At 42.4% G+C, this 26,039-nt stretch overlaps 1 protein-coding gene across 1 annotated transcript in view; it reads left to right on the top strand.

Annotated features, from left to right (window-relative positions):
- Positions 1-26,039, top strand: part of TECRL (trans-2,3-enoyl-CoA reductase like) — a 67,515-nt gene that overhangs the window by 37,467 nt on the left and 4,009 nt on the right. Inside the window, exons 3-8 of the mRNA XM_009649210.2 lie at positions 2,201-2,245; positions 3,497-3,600; positions 15,881-15,996; positions 18,655-18,760; positions 20,489-20,561; positions 22,631-22,674. Coding sequence (XP_009647505.1) covers positions 2,201-2,245; positions 3,497-3,600; positions 15,881-15,996; positions 18,655-18,760; positions 20,489-20,561; positions 22,631-22,674 — 488 coding nt within the window. The remainder of the gene's footprint in view (positions 1-2,200; positions 2,246-3,496; positions 3,601-15,880; positions 15,997-18,654; positions 18,761-20,488; positions 20,562-22,630; positions 22,675-26,039) is intronic.

Genomic DNA, 26,039 nt, shown 5'->3' on the forward strand with positions numbered 1-26,039 from the left:
CTAGTGGCTCCCCACCAACAATAAGAGCTGGGGAGGAACATTCCAAGAGCTAATTCTGGGTCCCTCCAGCAAAATACACACAGCACCCCAAGGATGGTCTGGAAGCCAAAGAGACGCAGTGGTGAGATAACAAGGTCACTGCAGACAAGCAGCAGCAAAGGCACACTTCCATCTGTCTAAATCTTTGAGTATGTTTGAACATAATGGTGTACTGAGGCTAAAGGACTGGAAATGTGGGATGACGTGCTTAAACGCACAACCTCTGTTTGCCCTTGTGAAGATTATGAGCCATACCTAAAAGCACACTGCCACAGGATCAGGTAAATTGGCTTTTATTGAAACATACTGTAATACGAAGGGGGGGTGCTGGGGGAAGATTCCAATTTAACACAAGTACATTGCATTTCAGGCTCCCAAATAACTATTGATATCTGCTGTCCTGGAGCAAATCATATCTTCCTTGACAAGTCAGACAGCTGCTCTTTCTCTATCTTCCTTTTGTTATCTTTAATAGCCATGGACTGTTGCTGTACCTTGAAAAAAATGTTTGCAACTTACTTGATGGATGTCTCACCTCCTGCTATTAGCCCTGGTTCATGGGTTCATCTAATGCCTGTTTTTGCCTACAAAACTCAGACCAAGTGCTTTCGAAATGAGAGTATGCTGGGTGTCACTGCACAGTGGATGCAGTGCATGCTGCGTGCAGCTCCCCTTCCCCTCCAGCTGGCAGCCAGTGGGGGGAACAAGCTCTTTTGATCATCCTGAAATACAGTTAAGGTAGAAGCAACCTCCAGAGCTCGGCGGGTCCAGGCTCTTGCTCAGATCAGGGCCAACTTTCAAGCCCTGAAAGATTGCTCAGGGTCTTCCCCAGCTGAGCCCTGACTATCTCCAGTGAAGTAGATCCCACAGCTTCTCAGGGCAAATGTTCCCATGTTTGATTGTGGAGATTTTTTTCTTCCATTTATTTAAGGTACAGGAATACTGGTATCTTAAGTACATATACTAACACCTGTAAGATAGCTCTAAAGAAAACCATGGCTATATTGGGCCAATTTCACCCAGACTTTGAATTGCAAAGAGAATGCAAATCTCTTTCAGGCTGTCAGCTGTCCTAAGGTGTGGCCAAGGAAACAAAGACAAATGTGGTAGAAATGGCTGGGGGTGGTGACAGTGCAGCTCTTCCCTCTCTTTCCTCTGTCAGACTTCGCTGCTCCCAAATCTCAGTCGACACCATGCTGTGCGTAAGGTGTCCCCAGGCTGCTCCAGATCAGCCCTAAAACGTGGCGGGTCAGCCCAAAAAACCTTCAACAGCAAACTGAAGTGTGCGTGTGGGTTAAGCTAAATTATGTGATGCAAAAGAGGAGTGCTTATAGTGTCCATGCAGCTAGCACAGCTGCAGGGCACAGCCTTCTGCGTACAGGCACTACAAAGAGCTGGACAAGTTAACAATTTGAACAGCCGTGATCCCTTCTGTGGCACTTACCCACTTGCCCTGAGACCAAGAGAAACAAATGCAGCTGGAGACCTGTACCTGTTCCAACAAACAGACGGGTCTCTGTCCAAAATCAATCAAAGGGCACCTAATAACAACTGCCAACTGCTATTGTGCATTTAGGAGCAACCTTTAAATGAGAGCGTTTAAAAATCCTTAAGTTGATGGGTATCATGGAAGTCATATGTAACCTGGTATTAGCTACCCAGGTGCCTCTGCTTTTTGTGTCTCTAATTGCCTGATTAATCTGTAAGTAAGAACTAGTGCTGGCTGCACATTCCTGTTAAGGTTTTATATTCCTAAATGGGAAAACCCAACCCCTTTGGACCAGACTGTAGAACAAGCATCATTTTGGAGGGAGGGGAAGACTGACACATTTAGTACAGAGTTTTGGCAAATACAGTACTAGACAGGGTCCTCTTTATACTTCCCAGTGGTACACGCACATGCCCATTTTTTATGTGCTGATAGAGCATTCAGCATTGAGAATGGCCCTTCCAACACTCAAGTGGGGAGAAGGGATTTCTGCTCTAGTGTGTATATTGTGTGCTTCTCCTAGCTCTCTCGTATTCCCTTTGTATAGCAGAGACTGAAAGAGAGGATTTTTTTTTCACCATTTGTAGCTATCAGCTAAAAAGAATACTAACAGAAAGAGAGATTTAGATCCTCCACCATGAAATTAACAGCTGTCCTTTGTGATTTGAACAGGTCCCCAGTGGTACCCTTCCCGTGTTGGCCTGCAACTAGAACGCAGTAAGTATTCATAATGCAACCACCTAACGTATTACTAATTCTCTGGCAATCTCTCCTCCTAACAGTATTGCTCTCTCTTTAAGTGTTATTGGGTGACTCGTTAGCACTTTTTCATTAATTGATATCAATGAATAACTTACTTTCTCATTAATAAAGGAATTGCATGGTTTTCATAACCACTGACTAAAAATGTTTCAGAATACAGTATATGATCAAATAACGAATACAAAGCAGGTTTAAAACCATTCGCTCACTTCTCTCACTTGCTGCACTATCTGTTTTAATACTTGCTCACAGCCTCATCAGAAGATGCAACCGGCTGCAGGAGGCAGCGTCTTTTTTTGTGCTAGTACACCAGTTCTTGGTGGGCATGCCAGTGGGAGATGAAGCTGCCATGGGCTGTGTGGCGTTTGGTCTGTGGACCTGTAGCATTGCAGAGCCCTAGAAAATGAGGACTCAGTGCCTGGTGGAATTTAGCACCCTCACTGACTTAAACAGTCAACAAACATATATTGAAAGGGAGACACAAGACACAAAGCGGAAAAGAGAAAAGAAGTGTTGCAGCCATGGCAACAGTCCATGCCAGTGGCTGTTGGGGTTTCCTATTATCCAATTCACTGCCTCTATAAAAAAAGACAGCCAGATATTGCCTGTTTATGCCTCTGCCTGTACACTCTCGGTCCATCAGGACTGGAAGCAGATGCCTCAGAATACTGTGAAAAGTACTATAATGCTCAGATACATCTGGTCTGCCTAGGCCAGACAGCTTACAGAGAAAACTTGGCCTGTGGGCCTTTGCCCAGGAAATTTGCGTTCATCACGATGGTGCCACCTATTGTAAGCCAGAGAATGCAAATGTTTCAGTAGAAGATATCAGTGAGGGAGGCACTGTATAACATTGACTTTCCCATTAGTCTTGCATGACAGAACAAAAAGTGCTCTATGAAATTGTCTGTGTGATTGCATGGCATGTCTCTAATGGTCTAGATTAACAGAGATAGCATCGTAACAATTGCTATGCATTGCTGCCCAGCGTCATGTCAGCCTAATGCTTTTGTTAAAATGGGAATAGCTCTCAGAGAAATGCTCTAAGTTGCTAACCTGGAGAATAAGTACCAAGTCACCAAAAGCAATCGGAATCCAAGTTGGGCCTACCCCTTGACCCAGACAGGGCAGCCTACATGTTATGCTGAGCCTCTGGGAGGATGCCTGCTGTTCATGCCATCGCCTTTTCCCTTTTTGTCGTCGCAGATGGGCCCTATTTGAAGGATTCCATTAATATTCAAAGCCTTGCTGTTTCCTCCATCATTACACTGTATTTTACAGACCTGGGTCAGCAGGTCGGTTGGACCACAGTAAGTATGTCCTTGTGACGATCAACATGATACGTCTTAATGTGCAATGTGTTTTAATATCAAATTACTCCAACTTCCTCAGCCTGTCCTTCCCTTTGTCAAATGGTGTAATTACTTTATCAGCAGTCAAAACAGAATTAAATGGATAGTGAGCCAAATTATCAATGTGCTAACTCTGACATCCAATTAAAGATTAGAAGGGGGACATAACAATATTGCCTGAGGGGAAAAAAAATCAATTTTTAAAAACAGTTTTAGCTTATCTATGCAGGACCTGTAGCCAAATACATTCATTTGCTGCAAGGCTCCTCAGCTTTGAAAGTGGAAGGATATTAAAAAGAAAAAATGGATTTCTGGTAATCCTGTTACTAATGCAGGAAAATTCTTGGGTGGTAATGTCTTACTCTTTGTTCATCCAAAGAACAGTTCTGAGAGAGTAGTGAGGCCAAGGATGCCAGGCATAAGATGCTCAGCCAGGCTTAGGAGTCACAAAACTGTTGAATCTCTGTGTCAAACAAAAGCATTCGCCATGAGCAACAATACCTGTATTATGCTGTGGGTAGAACCACGGTCTGTTTTTACTTCTGGTCTCGGTTTGACTTTAGTTACTTTCCTGTAAGCAGCTGTTGGAAGGTCAGGGTGGCAGGAGAGAGGAAACACGTTCCACTCAAATGGGGTTGTGGGGAACTGCAACCTTATGGGCTCAGCTGTGCAAGGAGGAAGTGAAAGATTCAGTTTTTTCACAGCCCAAAGACAGCAGAAAGCAGAAGGGTTTGAAAGGACAGTGGAGGAATGGGAGATGAAGAGACCTTTCCAATGTCCTGCAGCGGGCATAGGTGGCAGGGCTGTAAGTTGTCTCGCTCCTAGACTGACCTAGTTTTGCTGTGGTTTGCATGTGCTGTGTTAGCTGGAGAAACACACAGCCCACATCTGTATATTGGGTAATGAGTTTCCCAATTTCTGCAGTAAGAGTAACATGAGTAAGATAGAACTACAGTTTCTGAAAGCCATAAAAGCCACGATGAGATGATTCATAGCAACAGGAAACAAACCACCAATTGCTTGCAATTCCGTTAACGAAGCAAGTCCGATTTTGCTAACTGGCATCATGGCTATAGGCCAAATTATTAGAGTCTTACCTCAGGCAGCCCACAGATCCCACCCTGCTCGTGTGGGGTGACCACAAGGCCCACTGACAAGCCACTGTCTTTCCTTGGCTGTGCCTATATGGATGGAGCTTGTGAGTGTCAGGTCTCTAAGCAGCTTGCAGATGACAGTACCGGTTCCTCTCTCCCATAGGTCACTATGGGCTAGGAAGCATTACTACAAGACACTTAGAATGGACATGCTATTTTACAGCTCCTTGTCCATTAAACAGTACCCTCAAGGTGGATGTTACTGCCAGAACTGCCATAGACTTTGGGAAGAGTCAGCTTCTGGATCAGCTCTGTAAGCTCACATCACATATCCATCTCACCCGCTCAAGCTCACGTGCATTTCTCCCTCTCGAGGGAAGCAGATAGCCCCTAGCAGCACAAACTCTGGGAAGTTTTGGCCCCTATGAACAAGAGCATGACCTATATCTATCCTTCCCAGTTCTAACAACAGGATCCAGGTGGTGACAAGCCGTTTAATTCAGTGGAGTTAGAGCAGTTCACACTGTGTGACTGACCTGTTTCAGTAGAGGTCTGCAAGTTTACCAAGGCTGTGGCTTTACCCCACTGATCCCCGTGCTGATTAGTAGCCTTCTGGGGCCATACTGATTAATGCTATTGCGGGTCTTGTTTCTCCCCCACCCCATCCCACCACCTCTCAACTGTGGAATGTCTTTGCAAAGCAAAATTGCGAGTAGTGCAGCCTCCTGTTTGCTACAACTAAGTAATCTGCAAGAACTTTATTTATTCTCTCCTTTCCTGGTGGTTTATGTAGCCTAAGACAGTAACATAACTAAAGCTTAATATCCCATTATAAATAGTGCCGTTATGACTAGGCGTTGATACTGCAGGCAGTGGCATTTTTTTATGATTTAATCTGTGTGTGCAGAAAGTTGACTCCATGAATTTCTGAATATTCATCTTACCCTATTCTGTTCCATATTCTAAATTGTCTCCACTCTCAGTGGGAGAAATCTTCTATCTAGCCACATCATTTAAACAGTCAAGGGATTTTTTATATTATAGCTCGTCTATAGCAATAGAGAAAAAGTTCACAGAAGATTGTATTCTAACAATAGCAATTAAGAATGTATTTGTACACAGGATGTATAGTTTTACTGCCATTTTTACTGTGCTTAGAGCTCCCATTCTCCCATCCCCATTGATGCTCTATCAGATTTATGCACAGGATGAGGGATGCTTCTGATTTAAAGGGTTGACATTTAAATAAACAAGGCACAGAATAAAAATATCCTTATCTCATCAGCAAAATGATAGCTGAGGTACAAAGGGCCACATTCAGGTCTGGACTCGAAAAATAGACACAGAAGCACACAGAGATACCTTGGTGCTCCAGAGGCCAATGCATGGGGCATGGATCTGTCTAGGGGAAAACAGCTCAGAAGTAGGTCTCTTGGGGCTTTGTCACCTCATTGGAGATCACACTTGAGATGCCCACTTGAGGGTTAAGAACACTAAGACCCCCAGTGCTGGGGATATACACCAAGAAAATGAGCTCGTGTTTTTTAAAAGGGGGAAGTGGTACCCTCCTCCACCTCCTTGGAGCAGTACCCTTTCCAGGCATGTTGTAAAATAAAAGAGGATGCTGTTGTCTGTTCCCAAACAAAAAGTTTGGGTCCCTAAGTCTAGGAGCATATTTCTGAATCAAGAAACCTCAGCTTCCCTTTTGGAATGTGCACGGTCTCTAGTTTACAGCCCTTGTCACACTCCACCTTGGTGGGTCAAGAGTTTGTCGTCTCCTGTTGTCTACTCAGTCCCTCTGTCCGAGGCTGCCACTTTGTAGGAAGGATGTTTCCTTCTCGTCCTCAGCCTTCTTAAAACATGGCTGCGCAGTCACCGAAATAATTTTAGTGTTTTGTGCTGTGAAAGGCCAGACAGTCCCTAGGCTCAGGTTACACCACAGCTCTGAGACTGGTTGACCAGATTTCAACAAGTTCTAGAGGCTGGGTTGCTCTGAGGAAGGACAAACTGGGGTGAGGGACTTGCAGTTCTCCTCCACTGGAGCAGTTACTTGTCAGTCTTTTTTGAGAATGAAGCCCTTTCCTGGGATAATTTGGGTAGAAATCCAACCTCAGCTGGCTCTTTTAGAAGAATGGAGGCCCTCAAGGCTCATCTGCAGAAAGCAAATCAGGGATAAACCAAAACCTGTTTCCCAGTACCATGGATTTTGTTCGAACTCTCTAGTCTGCCTTCTCTTTTATAAAACAAATATTATCTGAAACACATAATTTACTTCTGCACAAGATTTACCAATTCCTTTACCTTACCTGGAGGGGATAGTTGAGGTTTTCTGAGTGATGCTGCAGAGATACTAATGGGAGCTGAGTTTACAGATCTTTTCTGTGTGCTTCCTGCGAAGATTGTACCCCCAGGGGTGTTTGAAATTCCCACCACTGGAGTGATGGGTTTTATTTTTAATCTCTGTCCAATTTTGGGCCTAAGCATGTTTGACAGAGACCTCTTTTTACATATTGCAATGCGGCATTTGACTTTTTGAAACATGGCTGGCATTTTACTGCTACGAATGCATACTGCTGCTGTAGTCAAAAAGAAGAAAACCATTCTTCCTGCTCAAATTCAGACTTCTGTTACAGCTTTCCTCATTTGAGCAGTGATTGCAATTTCTGATTTATCAGCTTCTGTTGCCTAGTTGCTACATGGGCAGGCTACCAGAAGGATCAAAATAGAACTGGGAAAATAGCATAGAACTGTGAAAAATATATTTTACTTCCAAGTCTGTGAATTTCATAAGATTAACCCTGAAACACAGTGCTTCAGTAAATATTTTTGTAACTGTGATTTAAAATTAGGGATTGCTTAAATACTTTGACTCCCGAGAGCCTTAAAACACTGAGGCTGGCAGCAGAACTGCTCCATTTGCTTAGATTATAGTTCCTTAGATTGTGCGTTTTTTTGCTTTGTGTTTGTATACTGTGTGTGTCCCCCCCCATATGACTCTGATTCCACGCAGCTCTGCTACGCAAACAAATAATAACACAGAGAAAACCATTGACTCTCTGATCTGAGTTGCCACTTCAATAGACTTCTGCTGGTGTAAAACAGAGCTGGCTGAAAAATGGAACTGTATTTAATAGGTTTAAGATTATAGTATACATCATTTTTCTGGAATAATTTCAAGCTTTCCAATGAAAAAAAGATTCTGCTCAATTTAGATATATGGAGACTGATACTTATTTAAAGCTGAGAACATCTTTAAAATCTGAAAATCTATGCTTTCACTAATGGGTCTGTTCCCTTCTGCCTGGCAAGCAAAATTATCACCGAGCTAGACATTGTGGAAAAACGATCAAGAAGCCATGGGATCTATGTTTGAGGCTTAGCGGTTATGTATAGCAGGTGTACACCGTGGGGAAGCGCGTGCTGTACTGAATAACGAGGTGCGCCTGCTCTTGCGGGGGGAAGGCAGTGTTTCGGTCAGCGTGGTTCTCTCCTCTTACTCACACGTGTACCCAAGTTTTTCTGTCCTGTGGGTGTGGGTGGGTGATGAACAGGGGAGAAGCAGTTTGCTCTGACTGTGGCTCACTCAGTTGGTCCTGTAAATGTGGAACGGTCCCATGAAGTCTGTGGGATGAGTGTGATCCAAAGCAATTTATTGAGTATTGATGGATTTAAAATAGAGTCAGCCAAACTGCTGCAGACTCATTTTCTCCACCTTCTCTATACTGAGGTCAGCTGTGGACTCCCCTCAGGGAACAACATAAGATGTTTTCCCTGATTTGGGAACAGAAGAAGAGACTTCAGTAAAGGTTTATAACCTCTCAATGGGATGCAGAAGTACAGACAATTATAACAGACAGAAAAAAGACAGGATCTGAGGAATTTGAAGGAGTGGGAGGGCTGGGAGTCCCAGCAGACTAGTGGGCCAGTGTGAAGAAGATAAATGTAAGCAAACTCATATGATCATTGCTTAGGAAGGAATTTGAGATCAAGGTAAGAGAGAGAGCTGAGGATCTGTAGAGTGTCACTGAAGATATTTCTCAGTGGATACGTATCAGAGCTTGCATGTTTTGTGGCCAATTCAAACACAGTTAGTTGTGGGACAGGACCCTACAAATTGAATAACACTCTCAGGGAATTGTGGGTACCTGGAAAACTTAGCATCAGTGCCAAATAAACAGAACGTGTGATTCTGTGTAAGGACGACTGCAACAAAGTGCCAAAGGGAGAGAAATCTGCAAACAGTTTTTCATTGCTAAGTCTCTTGGATCAATAGATAATTTGATCACAGATTATGATCTCCAGGAAAAAAAGAAGTCACTAATTCCTCTACAGTCCCTTTTCCAACTACAACTCTTTGCAGTGCGAAGCACCTCCATTTTACAGCTAGCAGCCCGTGCTTGGCAGCGCCCTCTGCTCGAACAGGCAGCAAGTGCTGCCCTACCTCAGTGCAGCCGGCCAAGTCTGGAGCTGATCCCCGTCAAATGCTATGAACTTTCAAAACATTGTAACCTTTCACAAAGGCAAACGACACACACGAGATCGGTCTTATTTTTCATTTAATGATGTCTAATAGTTTTCAGCCTCCGGGGTTATCAGGCAAGAACAGCTTGCATTTGCCTGATTTCTTGCCATGGTTTTATATTGTTTGTGCCTTTCCTTGGGCCACATATACTTTTGGCTCTTTGTTACTGCCCAGTGGCAGCATGAAGACAACTGATAAGGGAAGAGGAGACCTCTGAAACTGCCCAGCTGGCTGACTGGGATTCCTCAGACGCTGCTTCTAGTAAGGCAAACAGTGCTGCAATAATTTCTCTTGGTCTCAGCAACAAATGCCACAAGCTCACGATGAACCATGCCAGCGTGTCAATTTTTCAGGTGCCAAAGGGAGTTAGGGAGCTACTAGGAAAATTAATTCTGAGGGGTGAACGTTTTGGTTGCTGTTGAGCACAGCACAGGCTGAAGAACCTACACATAAGTGTTTATAGTAATGCCCTTGAGTTTTCACCACTTCAAGCACAAAAAGAAGCTAGAGGTAATTCAGTAAGCATAAACAGAACAAGCTGTTTCTTTCAGTTATACAGAACTTTATGCTTAAACCCTTCCTGCTATTTAATGAACAAAGAGCTACTTGATGTGTGGTGCTGTAAGTGCAGGCTCTTTACTATTGGTATTCAGAGTAACGAGGGAGGTTGACAATTTGTCAATCTATGCATATTTCAGAAGTTTTAGTCCCTCTAGAATGCGTAAGCCTGGCAAAATTATTTTGTATGGGGAATTTTTGCCCAGCTCCATACTTGGTGGTAAGGAGACCATAAACAGGAAAGTGAACAAGAGTGTGAACTGGTGTTTGGGAGGACCAGGTGCCCCTTTGTCAGTCTTTGCCCACCTTGACTGGTGACCTTGACAACTCACTGGATTTCTCTGTATCTCAATTTCCAAATCTGCAGCAAGAAAGTAACAGAACTTTCCTCCTTCTGAAGTGCTTTGAGGCTTCTAGATGAAAAGCACTGTGGAAGAGCTTTAGTTAGTAGTAGTTAGTAGAAGGTTAGTAGTAATAGCCAGGTGTTAAAAAGCACTATTTCATTTAGGTATCTACATAGCAGATGAGAGATACATATTTTAAAATGATACACATTATATGGCAGATTTCAAAACGCTGTCAGAGCCCTGTAAAGATTTGGCAGCAAATCTGTACTCACATTGGTGTTTGGTTACAAACAGAACTTGAGTGCTTCGCTGAGTATGTATAGGTACAAACGTATATAACATTCATATACGTGTGTGTATAAGAAGAGCATTTGTTAATTTGTAGTAATTTTGCATTTTGATTAAGAAACATGCAAAGGCTTGTGCTCTCAGGGAAGAATCCTGACCCGAGTATGAAGTGGTCTGATGACAAATCAGTGGTTTCGGAAAGCTCAGTCCTAGGAGAAGAGACAGGAGGAAGCTGGGATTTCGCCTCCCTTTTCCCACAGAGGGAGCACAGGCCTGGCTCAGGGAGAAACCGCATCCATCCATCACTGCTCACTCCCCAGGTCCTGAAGCTGGCCTGAGTCAGCTGGAATTTGCCTATAAAATCCTACAGCAAATCCATCCCTATATCTGATATTTGCAGTAAATATTGAGCTGCAGCCTGAAATACTCTTAGACACCGAATCACTGCAAAATCTACCCAGACAAGGGAAGTTTCAGGTGCCCCTGTGTACGCTATTTAAGTTTTGCCCATGAGAACTGGAACAAAACCAACTGAATATTCAAGCAGCCCTTAAGAATTGTACTATCTGATGCAAAACTGCTGCTGCTGTGGATTTTTGCAAACAAGAAAATACAAAAAATTTTAAAAAGGTTCAGAGATGCTGCTAAAATTATGCCATTATCATCCCTAGGTAACTATATAGCCTTTAATGCAGTAGCAAAGCATATGAAGTAGAAATTAGTCCAGAAATTAATAACATTTCTTAATGATCATTAGCTCAAGAGTACTTAGGGCTAGCATTGTAAAAGGAGTCTCAGGTAGTTGGATGCTAAGTTTAATGTGATTTGGGGACTTGGGGGGATTCAACTGCCTGTTTCTCCTGGGTTTCTCATCTCAGAAACCCCAGCTGCTCTCTGCACGCTTGCACACAGTAAGGGTCTGTGGTATCAGCAGATCCTCCTCTCTATGCGGTATGTACTGTCTCAGTCCGACCCTGGCTCAGACCTGCAGCTAGCGCCTTTGTCTCACATTTATCGGAGCAACTAAGCTCTGCCCATTAGATAATTTATATACTGCAGCTGGTTTTCCATCAAAGTTACCCAGGACACGCTTGAGCTGTTTTGTATCTCTCGCTGTGCTGAGAGCTTCAGGCAATGGCCCAAAGCCATTGTCCCCGCTGCAGGTATTAGCCTCGTACCATGCCCTCCCCTTCGCCTGCTCGAACCCAGGCATCCCATTGGCAGTGGAAGAGAAAACATCATGACCAGCATAGATGAACTGGGAAACTACCCCTACATGGCATGGAAAGAGCTGCGGGAAGGGATCAGTATGGAAAAGGCCGTATGGCCTTTCCTCAGCTCTGCCCTGCAGCTTGTCATGAACGAGATAATGCGAGACTACGCCAAAAGGCAACACGATACCAGATAGGGTGTGTTGTGTGGTATTACGGAAAGGGCATGTCATAAACATTACAGAGAGGAATTAGCTGATGCCCTCATGTGAAGATTGCTAATCCGTGGGCTGTTCGTTTATAAAGATTCTGTTGTTTTTTTTTCAGACTCCCTCCACTCCCCTCCCCGTTAACACACATCAAAAACCTTCCCATTCCCTGCAGTAGACCTGTTGGGATGGTGTCAGGCACTATGCCAGCTGCCCCTACCAGACAGAAAATTCACCTCACATTCCCTCAGATAACTTTAGAGAGCTCCTTTCACCTCCGCTGCATTCACATCTCTCTGAATATACCCTCTGCCTTGTAGGGTCTGGGTTTGTAGTTCTTAACCTGGTTGTTACTCAGTTCAGCAAGGTGTTACTGGCACGATCATCTGAACAAACATAAGAGCAGCCGATACAATCTGGCTCATGGAAGATGAAATGCTTTGCTGGTTTGCGAATTAGCTATCCTGTATGGTTTTCCCATTTGTCTCATCATCTTTGGAGTGAAGGAGGCTCCTTCATTAGCTCCCTTTTGACATATTTCAGATCTCCATTTTGTTGTTTATGTAGTAGATGTTTCCAGTTCAGGTATTACTGACTCAGGTCCCCAAGGACCTGATAACTGAGACCGTTAAAGAAGCTTGAATTTAGCACCCTGTATGGAGCTCATGTCCGGGAGAGGTTGGAGTCAAGACCGGCACTTTCTCTATGCCACTGAGAATAAAAGGTATGTGGAGTATAAAATGCCAGACAATGTAGAGGAGAGAAGGAAGGTAAGAGAACTGGATACTGCAAAACATGAAATAGCGTATACAGATGTGGAAAAAAGGGGCAACCTGCTTTTTTCTTTCTTCAGGGAGTTAATGATTAGCTCAACACTTAAATTCTGTTTATCTATGCACACTGTAATAAGAGATTTGATGATCCTCCAGGAAAAGATCTTTGTGTTTACTGTGGACCACCAGATTTGGCTGCACCAAATACATCAAAATAATCTAGGCAGGCCCACAGGATGGTAAAGATTATTTTCCTGCAAATATTAGACATTTTTTACATCTCTGCAGAAGAAAAATGCTCTGGGTTTGGTTTTTACAAAATGGTATTTCTTTTGTCTAGAAACTACAAGATATGATATTATTTCCAGGGTTTTGTTTAAAATTTGATTATTATTTTTGAAGGATATTTCAGCAGGGGTATCTTAGCAATTTTGTAGGTTTTTTGAGCACCTGTAAAAATGATAAGTTGAACTGATCCTTAACACAACTAATAACTCCCCAAGCCCAGCAATTAGTCAACTGTAAGATGAGCATGAAGGTAGTAGGTAGGCTTAATTGCATCTATTCATTGAGAATCGATAGTAGAAGAATGGTGCTTGCCTTTGATTGCCAATGGTTAGAACTAATTGTGATTCTGTGTTAAGACTACTTTCCCTTCCACCTGCTTGAACTCGTGGGATTCTGAGCAGAGTTTCTCTGCCTGCCTTTCTGAAACTCACTTTTCATTTCTGATGAATTTAAAATCAGTGGGCCAGAGAAGGAGAGCAGAGGTTGTAGCATGGGAGATGCAACAGAGGGAAACAGACTGAAACTCACCCAAAATGTAAAAAAACCCAAACAACCCAAACACAGCAAATTGAACCTCATCCTCTAAACCAGAATGCTGCTGATCTTAACTATGTTCCAGCAGCACGATGCAGTTGTGACAAAGGCAAATACAGTCCTGCCTGCCAGACAATACCTACATTGATTGCAAATCTCACAGCTCACCCCAGACTGCCTGCCTCCCCATGGATGATTAGCACTTTCTGTTGGATGTGACTGACACACAGATAAGATGGGACCCTGTCCCCGGCCTGTAAAGCACCCCAAGCGTGCTGATGCCTCCACAAACCCCAGCTCCAGAGCTGCTGGTGGTGCTCTGGGCTGGTTGTCTGAATGGCTCTGATGGGAAGCTCTGCATCCCCCCTCCTACATTAAAAACACCTCCTCACCCAGTCACAGGGATTCAGAGATCATGTGGCTGGTAGCTTTGGCTGTTAAATAGACAATGGATTTTTTTACTAAATCCTGGAGCTTTCCTTCTCCTTTTAGCACCTGAAATCAGCCAGGGTAAGGGGGGAATGCTTGGTGCAGTGACAAGTAACCACAACTTGGTCCTAAGTCCTGCCAAAATTTTCCTGGCAGCTTTGTAATATGCTCATGCCAAATGGATGATAAAAGCTGGCAGCTACGGGCGTATTTTGTGGTGCAACTCATGGCTGAGAGGAAAAGCTACGCTGGAGAAAGCAGCTCATTCCAAGTTATCTTACACTGACCTGCCCAGACCACATTATCTGCACCTCTGTCTCCTATACCACCACTGTCTATATTTAGGGTATTAGGTTTTAATAGCGGAGGCCATCTCTAACAGTGTTTGCAGAGTGCCTAACACAGTGGGCTCACAGTTAGGAATACACCCATTCCACTGCTATTAGGACAAAACTCTGGTAAGCCCTTGGCTGTGGTGTGTTCCACAACAATGTGGGCTCTTAGACACTCCTGGATTAAATGTTTTCATGCACACACACACACACACACACACAACTGCTCTTGAGATCATGCAGAGTCTAAATGGAGCAACCATGGTGTCATGTGGAAAAAAAGAGGATTTGACATTTCCCTGGTAGAGAACACTTAAGTCTGTTACTTTTGGAGACAGTCCTACTATGCAAGGCTGAAATTTCAAAAAGTTTGCCCCTCTAATAGAGAAAAAGAAATGGTACTGGGGGTCACAAATGAAGGAAACCTAATTGCAGAATATTTCTGCAGGAAAACCTTTCTGTTCCAAAGCTCTTCTGAAGAGCAATGAGCAGAACAGCCCACGGGGGGTTGGACCTCCTGCCAAATACTGCTTTTGAGAAAGGTAGTCTAAATTCAGTGGTGCTTCCTTAAGCCACAGGTATTTATCCATTACCATTCTATAGCAGTGCAAATGGCCACCTTAAAGCCAAACAGCCCATTAGTTATGAATCTTTATTCCTTAAGCAATACTGTGCACTGGAGTTATGATTTGCCAGTTGCTGGTCTTTGTAAACATGTAGGACTACACCATTTCCATTTTATTCCAAGATTCATTCCGGTGGGGACACATGATCAAATCTAGACTTCATATCACTCTAACCACGTTTTACTTCCTCCAGCTGTTTGCAGCTTAAGAGCACGCCCTGACAAAAGGCAATATAGGCCGTATCAAACCAAAGCCGGAACGTAAAACTGAGGGTGGCAACTCTATAACTCTGCCCTCTCTCCCTGCCCCCGTATCTCCTGTGGGCTCGCTATGGCTAGCAGGGGTGACAGTGGGGAGAGGAATTATTTCTTTCCATTTTCCATTTCTTTCCAAGGCTAACTTACTTGTCCAGTCTGCCACCGCAGGCTGCTTCTGCTGATGCCTGCAGAGGGAGGAGTCCCACTCGGCCACTGAAGGAAGGCTCTAAGAGCCATGCACCAGGCAGGCAGGTCCTGCTCTTCCACCCACCACCAAATTTCAAGTGGTGATCCCTCCCTTCCAGATGACTCTGCTGGCAACCAGGATTCAAAGCTATGTTTGTTTCTGTCATGCTTGGTTGGCATCTAACTGGTGTATCACTTAATTGTGAAAAACACTGGCAGAAAAGCAAGCTGCCTTCAGCTTTTGGGCCTTGATTTTCAGTGTTGCTTAGATTCCAAATAGGTATCTGATGGCACAGCCAAAAGTATAAAGAGGAGATGACTATGATTTTGACCACCTTCCATGGAGCCTTCCTGGCTGGGTTAATTTTCTGCACAGAAACCTCTCTCTCATTTCCTAGATGGATTTTACTCCTCTGCTAAAGAGACAGCAGAAAAAACCCCTACATGTCATTTAAGTCCTTAAAATGAAGCCAAAGTGACATCTGAAGGATGAATAGGTGTTGTGGATAGGGGTATTCTTTTTCTCATGCCTTTATTAGTACAATTTCCTATTTTGATACAGCTATTTTCTTTTTCATTTCTAGTTTTTTCTAACAGAATACACTGGGCCTCTTCTAATATATCTGCTCTTTTACATTCGTCTCTCAACTATTTATGATCAAGTGGAAAGTATGAAGAACTTCCGCCACCCAGTGGTTCAGTAAGTGGCACTTGCGCAAATTGTTTTCCTGGGGGGCAGGGAGCCAGAGGGATGGAGACTGCATTTCCAGGGCTGAGGAGGTTACAGGGGGTGTGAGGCTGCGTGCCTGGTCTCAGAGTCAGTGGGAGCTTCAGATTGTTCTTATCAACAGTGGTTTGGCATTTTAGCAGCACTCATAAGCTTGACCAAAACAGGGATCCCAGTCACAATGGTCACCACACCTGGGCATGATGGGAGACACAGTATTTTCCCCAAATAGTCTGCACTCTAGACATGCAGCCTGAACAGACAGTGAAATAATAAGCACAGCGGGTAGTAACCCAAGGTCATGCTTGACAGAGAAGAGAGGACAAGACTTCAGGTGCCCCACTCCCACTCTCTTTACAGTGCATTCCCACCCATAAGATGAGTAGCATCAGCATCCAGCACAGAAGATGCTGATACCCCCACGCCAGCTCTCACCTATGCACAACAAGGAGGAATTTTGAGAGGTCTGCATGTTATGAGCCAGGTCAAGAACAACTGAGAAACTCAAAAGAAGCACCATAGGAATTCAGAACTGGTAATCTGATTTTTGAAATCTACTTCTTCAAACTGTAGTTGTTCCCCAGGGCCATACACAACATATTTGAGTTCTGAAAGACTTTTAAGAAATAAAACACTTAAGTGACAAAAAAATTAAGAGCTCAGACACTGTTACAGAACAGAGAAGAACAGAGGTTGTACCTAGCTGTACAGAAACAAATCAGAAGAGCTCATACATAAGCATAAACCAGATAGTTTGCTTCTCTCCATCATTGGAACAGTAATGCTAACAAGGAAAATTAAACAGCTCCACTATAGTACTGTAGGAGCTGACCACAAGGAAATACAACCTGCTTAGACTGCTAGAACTCAAGACCGTGCCAAAAAGCAATGAAAAGAGGACAGCCAACCAAGGTAGCTTTTTACGACCTTCGATAGCCCCTGCCATTCCCAAGCTTTTTGAAGGACTCTGGAAGAAGCAAAGCAAACCTGATCAATGGGAGGGATTAAGAACTGTTACAGACAAGAAAGTGGCAAGCGGCTACACACGATAACTGCCAGGGAGGCTCAAGGCACTGCCACCACCAGCTGTACCCCTCCACAGGATGGTGGTTAATGCACCAGGCAGGCTGGCAACTTTCACACTTAAGGAACTTACTTCTCTTCGGTGTGACTGTCCCCTTTCTGGGGGATTAGCGCAGAGGGGTGGAACGTGATCAAGGAAAGCCTGTCAGCTGTATAAGTTGAAGCACTGGAAGTGGGAGGGCACACAGGGAACTTAGAGCCTCAAGGAATTGTACAGCTTTCCCACAGCACTTTTTCCACACTATGTTTGCAGAATCAAGGGAGCTGGTATACAGCAGAGAAACACAGTGAGTAATAATACCATTTACAGATGGAGGAACAGAGACTTGGAGAGACATTAAGGGAGTTAGTGAAGCTGGGAATGAGAACACAGAATGCTGAATTCAAATCCAGAGCTGCACGACGCTTGCCTGCCTTCTCTTGCTCACACACTTCAAAGGAGAGAGTTTCTCATAGCACAGAAGAGCCAGCAAGATCTTCACCTTCTTTTAAGCAGGCAAGGGATATGCAGTATCTTTCCAGTGACCACTCCTTAGCGGGTTCATCTGAGGTCCCCATCCTAAGCCAAATTAATTTTAAAATTCCCAGCAAAACTGGAAGTTTGCTCCAGACTTTGGATAAGTCGTTAATGGTATGAAAATTTCTTAGCTCAACTCTCTCTGGTTTAATTACTTTGAAACTCTTTAACCATTGACTCTGGCTACCGTACAAGATGCATAATAAAAGTATTTGAGATTTCACATGCTGAAAACCACTTTTCATTTATGTCTTATAATTGGTTTGCAGTGAGATGGACTCTGGTAGTATGGTAAATGTAACCAAGATAAAATGCCACCAGGAATCACTCTTGACATTTGTTTCTGAGACTCAATCTCTGTGAGCTGCAACTCATTCTCGGAAGCAAATCAGCAATGCCTGTTATTGTTTCACAATCTTCCTCAAAAGAGAATCAGTATAATAATTTCTACAACAATTACCTCGTTTCTTTGTAACGGGCAACAAAAAAGCCATCAGAATGGATTAACTTTGCAACAAAATCTCATTTTGCGTCCACAAGGAAATGAAATACAAACTACCTCCATGCAGCTCCTTGAGTTTGCAAAGGACAAGGATACCATTCAGAAGATATTCAGAATGTTTTTAAATGTCAGACACATCCTACCGGAGCATTAAGGTGGCCTTAAAACGTGGGAGACGTCTTTTGGAAAAGCACAGCAGACGCCTGCTTGTATACACAGCTGTCCTGTTTAAATACCTTGTCAGGGCTATGTATCACATTCAGAGCTCGAGGAGCTCTTTTTAATTCAAGGCTAGTAAAAATAACTTGCTTCCTTGCAAAATGAAAGCAACTTTGTATAACACTGAAAATGATTCCATTAATCTTTGGTTCCAGATGCTTCAATTAAGACAATATCTTAAATCCCACGGTTTCAGTGTGACTCTGCAGTTTTGGAATATTAGTCCTTATTCCTTTTGTGACATTAAACTGTGAAGTAATAAAAAGCAATCTTTCACTTACCTTAATTTCCTTTTTTTTTTTTCTTCCAGCTTGGCCTGCTTCTGCCATTGTTTACACTACATCAGACATCTACTGGAGACGCTATTTGTTCACAAGTTTTCGGGAGGGCACACTCCTCTGAAAAATATGATAAAGGTGACAATATGTTTATCATATTGTATAAGAGAGAATATCCTCATATCAAAACAGTCCTTGGAAGAAGATAGGAAAATAAAAAAATAATTTATTTTCTATCTCCAGGAATTATGATTAGTCAAAATGAAAATATAGGAAGAATTTCAGGGCCATTGCCCCGAGGATATGAACTGAAATCAATGTCCATTTTAGCTCCTGCGTGTCAATGTCCACCTTGACTCATCTACCCAAGGGGCTGATTGTCATGTCCAGGATATTTTTGAGACTGAATGCTATTTTATTATGAGGTATGCTGCTGCAATATCTAGCAATGCTGACAGAAATCACATTCCACTTCCTCACTGCAATATAAATAGAGAGCAAGAGACAGGCCTTTACGTTAGGAAGCTAAAATCAAATTACAAGTAGAAAAAAACGCATATTCTCCTTCTATGTGGTGGAGGCCTCAGGAAGGAAGATACTGAGCTGGCCTCAAGTCTTCTGTCTCCCAAAGCCTCCTGAATTACGACTGTGAGTCATTGCTCATAGGGTCTCCTTTTATTTCACATACTCAATCTCAGTCGTTTTGTATCACCCTGCCTCCCATCCCGTTCGGTGTGATGGAAAGACCCTCCCCATAAAAGTTTTGCAATACATTTAAGATTTTAGTGAAGGAGAAAAGTGTATGGCCATGATAGGGGCTTGACTCTATTCCAGTTGGAAAGGAGGTAACGAGATGTACAGCTAGAGATGCTGTTTTACAATACACAGTGCTTAAAGAGGAATGCAAGCTAAACAACTTTGGAACCAGAGTGCCATTTCCAAAGTGATCCATGCATGTGGGAGTTGAAGACCCACAGATGCTGTTGTCCCCTCATGTCTGTGGTACACATACCACAGTGGCATTGCATAAAAAGGTTAAAAAGAGAAAGCCTGACTTGCAGCCCTACTTATGAGATGGAGCTGTATCCAGTCCCAGCACACGGGTCTTCCTGAGAAGGTACTCAGCATGGGACCCTTAACTTCACCCAGTCTCCAGGGTGGTTTCAGTTGTTTGGCTGGTGGGATTTGGTTTTTCCTTGTACAAAGGATGGGAGCAGTGACCCTTACATGAGGCAAGAACACGATCACATCATCTCTGCTTGGACTTTGCCAAGCCCATGGCATCAGTCACCAAGCAAAGGCAGGTGGGGTGCTGCTTTTTAATGAGAGGATGAAGTGGGGCTGAATCCATGGGAGTAGATGTAGTGTGTAGATCAAATATATTTATAGAACAGTGTGCCCTTTTTTTTGCCAGGGTTAAACCAGGCCTATTCAGTTTTACTTTTTATTGTCTTGGCTGGTTTAGCATTCTGTTTGGCTAGCTCTATCTTGCTTGGAAATGCTGAGTTTAAGGTATAGTAACAGCTCAGCTGTCTTAACCAGCGCAAGACTTTTAAGAGTACAACTCAGTGAAATGTGCCCTTCAGCAGTAGAATCAAATAAGGAGAAAACAAATGTCAATTTCTACAACAGGCATAAAACACATTCAACACAATCAAAAAAATCTACACCGTGCGTCCTTTTATTTTTTTTTAGTGGCTTCATAGCATCTTAAAAAGATATATATTCTGTGACTCAAGAAGCCCTTGCAAAGCATTGCAATGGTCATCTGGGTTTTGCACTTACCAGAATTTATATTTACAAAGTTACGGTTTGTACTTGCTTATTGCCCTTCCTAACAAAAAAACTATCTTTTGTCCTTTCCAGGGCTGTGCCTTTTACTGGGGATTCACTTCCTGGATTGCATACTACATCAACCATCCACGCTATACGCCACCATGTAGGTATAAGGAGAGCACAACACTGACCTTGGTTTTAAAAAGCTTTTGGTATGCAACCCTAAGTCCTCGAAAATCAATAGGTGGCCCCCACCTGAGATCATATGACTAATCTAGCCAGAGATCAGCCTTTACTCCCTGTCAGGAGGAAGACTGTTGTGCGGGAGGCACCCCTGCTGTGTAGCTGAATGTACATTCCTGTTCAGCAATGGTCAATCACTGTCCAGTTTTATGAACTAGAATTATTGGCCAAGTGGAGAAAACAGAAAGATCGATACGTTTTGCTCATCTTCCCAGTATTTGTATTAAGAATGCAGGAGAGAACTAGAGCTGGCTGCATTTTCTTGCAGGGGATGTTTATTTGCTAAAGATACATCCTTTTCATGAGAATTAAGATTTTATTTTGTTTTTGGTGAGAAACCAGTAAAAGTCAACCAGATACTGCTGATAAAAACAAAAAAAATCCTATGTTTTTTTTTTCTCGCAGGTTTCATTCATCATTTTGTTCCCTCTCATTATATTTTATTGTTGCACTGCTGTTTCGTCATTATTTTTTAGTTTTGCTTCTTTTGAGCATAACTGTCGTAAGTTTTGTTTCCTGCTGCTTTACTTTCCTTATTACACCTTAGTCTTTCCTTTCCTCTGCATCTTTATGCTTATCTATGAGCTTTGGGAACAAAGGGTTTGCTTTGCCACTTTTATTTACACTCAGTTAAGTTACTAATTTTTTTTTCAATCAGAAATTTCTCCTACATGGCACTTGCTTTCCTTCCAAAATAACACAAAAGTTCTGTTTCAAAATGATGTGATTCACTGAAAGACAGTTGGATTTGGTGTGGCTTTAACAGTAATACTGCAAACAAAGTTGAAACCTCCCTAGACACAGTTTTTAGCAGCCTGGACCAAGCAGTAGGTGCAGCTTCTTCATAGAGAAAACCATCCGTTCAAGACACAGCTTTCCAACAGAGAAAGCATTCAGAAGAGGTACTTCTAATTGCTTGCCACTGCCTTAAAATGACAATTATAGGTACATGTGTCTAATGCTGGAAATCACCAGCCCTCTGGCATAGTTAGCTGGATCAGTAAAATCCTGATGGTTTATTTTGGATGCAGGAGCTGGTGACCTCCACAGCCATATCCAGAGATGGCTGGTTTGAGGACAGGCAAAGAAGGGCAGGCAGGTAGCTGCAGAATGCTATGCAGGAGCGGTAAATTAAAGCAGGCTGACAAAGGGCCCATGAAGAACACCTGAGTAGCAGCTACATACTTATGTGTTGACATGTGCTGGTTGTTCTGAGGAGGAGTTTTAGCGCATGCCCTTGGCACCACAGAGGAGTCATGTACCAGACAGAGAAAAAGGGTTCTCAAAAGTAAAGGCTTGATGCGGCTTGGTCAGGGAATTGAGGTACATATATGTGGTTTGTGTCCCTCAGCCATGACCAAGGTTTACTTGAGAACTGTAAACTTTTGGAGATGAACATGATACAGCACTACAGTGGTCTGGGGACAACAGCAAAAAAGGAGAGGGCAGGCAAGGGGCAGGTAAAAATTGCAAAGGCTTTATTTCTTGCATGATGAGACCATGAAGCAAATAGTGGCTATATAGTAAAGACTCACTACTGGGAAAAAAAAAAAAAAAAAAAAAAAAAAAAAAAAAAAAAAACTAATAGATAGGTTATGTTATGTCTTGGGTTCTCTGCCCATGGTGATAGAAGGGCCTATGGATAAAGCTGTGATTCCCAACCTGGTTCTGCCAATGACCTTCATTTCATCCCTCCCCTTGCCTTAACACCACCAGCTGCTTTGACAAAGCACTTGGATGTATAGAAGCTGAAAAATACTAGAAAAAGTTTGGTGAAAACTGCCTTGAGATCAGTGGTGAAGAGGCTGGCATTTCTAGACCTCTGTTACTATTTGCATTGTCTTCATATTGTGTGCGATAATATCCATTCTTTCTGCAGAGCCTGTCAGGAAAGAAGCATTTCTGCTCCTCAGCACTAGATTAATTTAATCCATAGCAAATCATGTGCGTACCGTAAAATGCCATTTATAATTTCATTCTATTTTCTAGCATTTGGCCACAGACAAGTTTCTTTTGCTGCCCTTGCTTTTCTGGTATGTACAAAAATAAAGTTTTATTAATGATAGTGGAATAGGAGTAACTAATGATTTAGCAAGATGCAGTAATGCTGCTATGCATTTGTGCATATATATACGTTCATACCTACAGCCCTGTGTCCTCTGACTGGATTTAGTGATAATCTATTAAGGTTTCTAGGCCAGGAAGTCTCCCAGTACTATTTGCCTATACAGAGCCTGGTGTGAAGTACTGTATCTGGGAGCTAGGAGAACATCATCAGCATTATTACTACTCATGATTGTGTAAAACCACTAATATTTAGACAGATTGAAACTTGCCATTTTTAAAGCACAGAAGAATTTAAATTTAAAACACTGAAGAAGCAGACTTTGCAATAGGACTGTGTAGCCTGAATAACTTAACCTCCACAGCTACTGAAAACAATCCCTGCCGAAGTGGGTTAATCCAAGGGATGGGTTAAGCAGGTGATGAAGGATGGCTGAGACTACTGAACCTGACGTTTGAATGAACAAGGTAGGGGCTCAAAAGAAATCCTCACATGGAAATGTATAGTCTCTTCTGTCCTCAGTGGGCATTGCACTTGGAAATGATAGGGGTTGACTTGCCCAAGCAAGCATGGGTCAGTAGCCAAAACAGTCAGCCTCTCTGAAAATCAGATATAGATCAGTTTCCAGAAATAGAACAGGAAGACAGGACAGTAGCGTGCGTAGGCTCCTTTAGACAAACACTATTCAGAAAAGCTTTCAAACAACTCCTTAGCAATAATTAAATGCTTTCATAAATTGGGACCCTTAAAGATCACAGTTTTTGCAGTGTTTGCCTCTGAGGGTTAGCCATGCAGTTCTCAGCTTTTCTTGTCCTAACAAGGTTTAGCAAAGACAAGCAAAATACTCATATGAAGAAGTTCATGGACTCAATCAGGCTCTACAGCCAAAAGCAATAATCCTGCACTGCAGAGAGAGAGGTTGTGGCAGCAGTGGTGTGCCCAGAGCTTTACCATCTGCACCCTTCCCAGCCTCAGGGGTTACTTGAAACCAAGCAAACTGCTTGCCTGAATATTCAGTGCCACTAGTAAGACTAGTGCTTGTGAAAATCTCTGCATAGAAAAAGCCTCCCTTTCTAAGGAAACATCTTTCCTCAATGTAACATGCCCTGCTATAGCTTTTATGGAAAATGCTGGCATTAAGCAAAAGAGATGAGTCCTGTTGGGGGTATTTGCTATAAAATATGTCCATCCCCTTCAGATCTGCACCAGCACCTGGTCTGTGGTCTGAATTCCTGCAGCTCTTTAGAGAAATTCCTACCCATGGAAACTCAAAACCTTTCCCTTTCAGCCCTTGTTCTGGGAGGTTCCCAAAGAATTTAAAACAGCAACATACAAAATAAAGTAATTTGAAGCTGTTTTCACAGGTTTCTAAAACCTATGAATAAAATATTTGGAAGATTTCTTTTTCTCTCCTCTTTTAAGACTTGTCTTTATTACATATCCTGATTTAAGTGTATGCAGCTGCTGTAAACAACAGTACTGAGTAATTTGAAGAGTGTCAGCAGGCCCTCCTGAAAGATTCTCGTATTTACAGAAATTATTCGAAGCTTTGCAGGGACATTTTTCTCATAGGGTACACATGGAACATAAAGAGGCGGAACAGGATGCAGATTTCAATATTTTATCATCATAAATATGGTAAGCCTTTTTTTTTGCTGTTCCCCACCACCCCATATTTTATATTTGAGACACTGACTAAGGACTAGCTTACACTTAGCAGTACTTCTCAATATAGAGCATTAGCAGCCACATTTCTAAAGAGGGACATAAGAGCTAATTACAGAAGAATGCAGCTGCAGAGTCAAAGGTAAGCCAATAAAAATCCCTGCAGAAATGCCCTTTGCTTGCTTTACTTAGAATTGATTACAGGATTAGTAGGTGTTAACTATAGTGTGTGAATCGCTCTTGCTCCACAATAGAATGGGCATTGCACATTTCAGTATGTATAGTGTTTCACAAAAACACTTTTAACTTGAAAACTTTTTTCTTTAAAATAATAGTAATCAGAAACAATCAAGTTCCTAGCTCATAATTGGATGTACGTAAATTAAAATTACTTCTATTGCTATGGCTAGAATTATAGCTTCTGATACAATATTTTATAATAGAATTTCCTTTTCTGGCTATTTAGTGGTTTACATCTGGTGTTTATGATAGGTGACAGCCAGTTAGTTGTAATTAAAAAACATAAAAGGACTGCAGGATTTGACCCATGACTACATATCCGTGCAGAATAACAGCTTTGCTAATAGAACGGATTTAAACTTTCCTAACAAAACCTGCATAAATCTCTCTGCCAAAAAGGGGAAAATTCTTCAGCAATGGTATTTACAATGTTCTTCCAGATAATGGTACATTTCAATATAAAATGAAGTTACATATTCCTTTCAATTAGTTTTAATTGAAGTTTTTAATGGATGGCTTTCAGAATTGGCTTTAAAGAATTACAAGTGTTTCTTTTTTTTCTGTATTAATTTTGTGACTTTACACTTTTAACTTCTCTAGGTTTTAGCACTGTTCCTTTTTATTTTAATTTCTTAATTTTTTCCAGCCTTGCAAAATTTAGAATGGCAAATGATATAAGAAAACAACTTTTTAACACTGCATTTTTTCAATTTGAGAGGACAGATATGTCTTCAAACCCAGAAATGAATAAAGAAGTTCAATTCAGCCTGAGATTGTAATGTGAAAAGCATTTTGGTTTTCTTAATACAGCAGGGGAAAAATGAAAAACATACAATTAGGTTGCTGTACCAACAGGCTTTCTGTTTCAGGAACTGAAAGTGGTTTTCCTACCAGTTCCCACTTGAAATATGGGTAGTAATTGGTTTTGATTCTACAGTAGCCATAATTTGGTGATGTCTTGAAAGCCACAAGCAAAACTGAAATCACCTTGTACTACATGCTGTATAACCCAAGTGGGCAGGCATGGTACCTCTTCCAAAGATTGAAACCATCTAAATATTAAAGACCAAGTTTGAGAGGCTGGCTAGGTCTGGAAATGACGTAACCAGAGAGTAGCAGAACCAGGAATAATACTGGCTCCCTTCATTTATCAGTTCCCGACTCCTATCCATTCAGCCAGTCTGCCCTTCAGAGAACCACTGCCTGTTTATTCACCCTATTTTTCCTTCCTCTGCAACTTACCTAGAGGACTGGTTGCTGTCCTCTGTAACCGGCAGAACAAAGGTGTTGCACTAAACGCCTTTGAAAGGGTGCGTAGGAAGAGGGCAGGCACTTTAACTCATGACACTTTTACAAAACCAGTAGTCAACTTTTCCCCTGCTTCTTTGCAAGCGAGTTTAAATCCAAATCCCGACAATGACCAGAAAA

The sequence above is a fragment of the Egretta garzetta genome, unplaced genomic scaffold (genome assembly GCF_000687185.1).
Source record: "Egretta garzetta isolate BGI_Z169 unplaced genomic scaffold, ASM68718v1 scaffold41, whole genome shotgun sequence".
Taxonomy (NCBI): domain Eukaryota; kingdom Metazoa; phylum Chordata; class Aves; order Pelecaniformes; family Ardeidae; genus Egretta; species Egretta garzetta.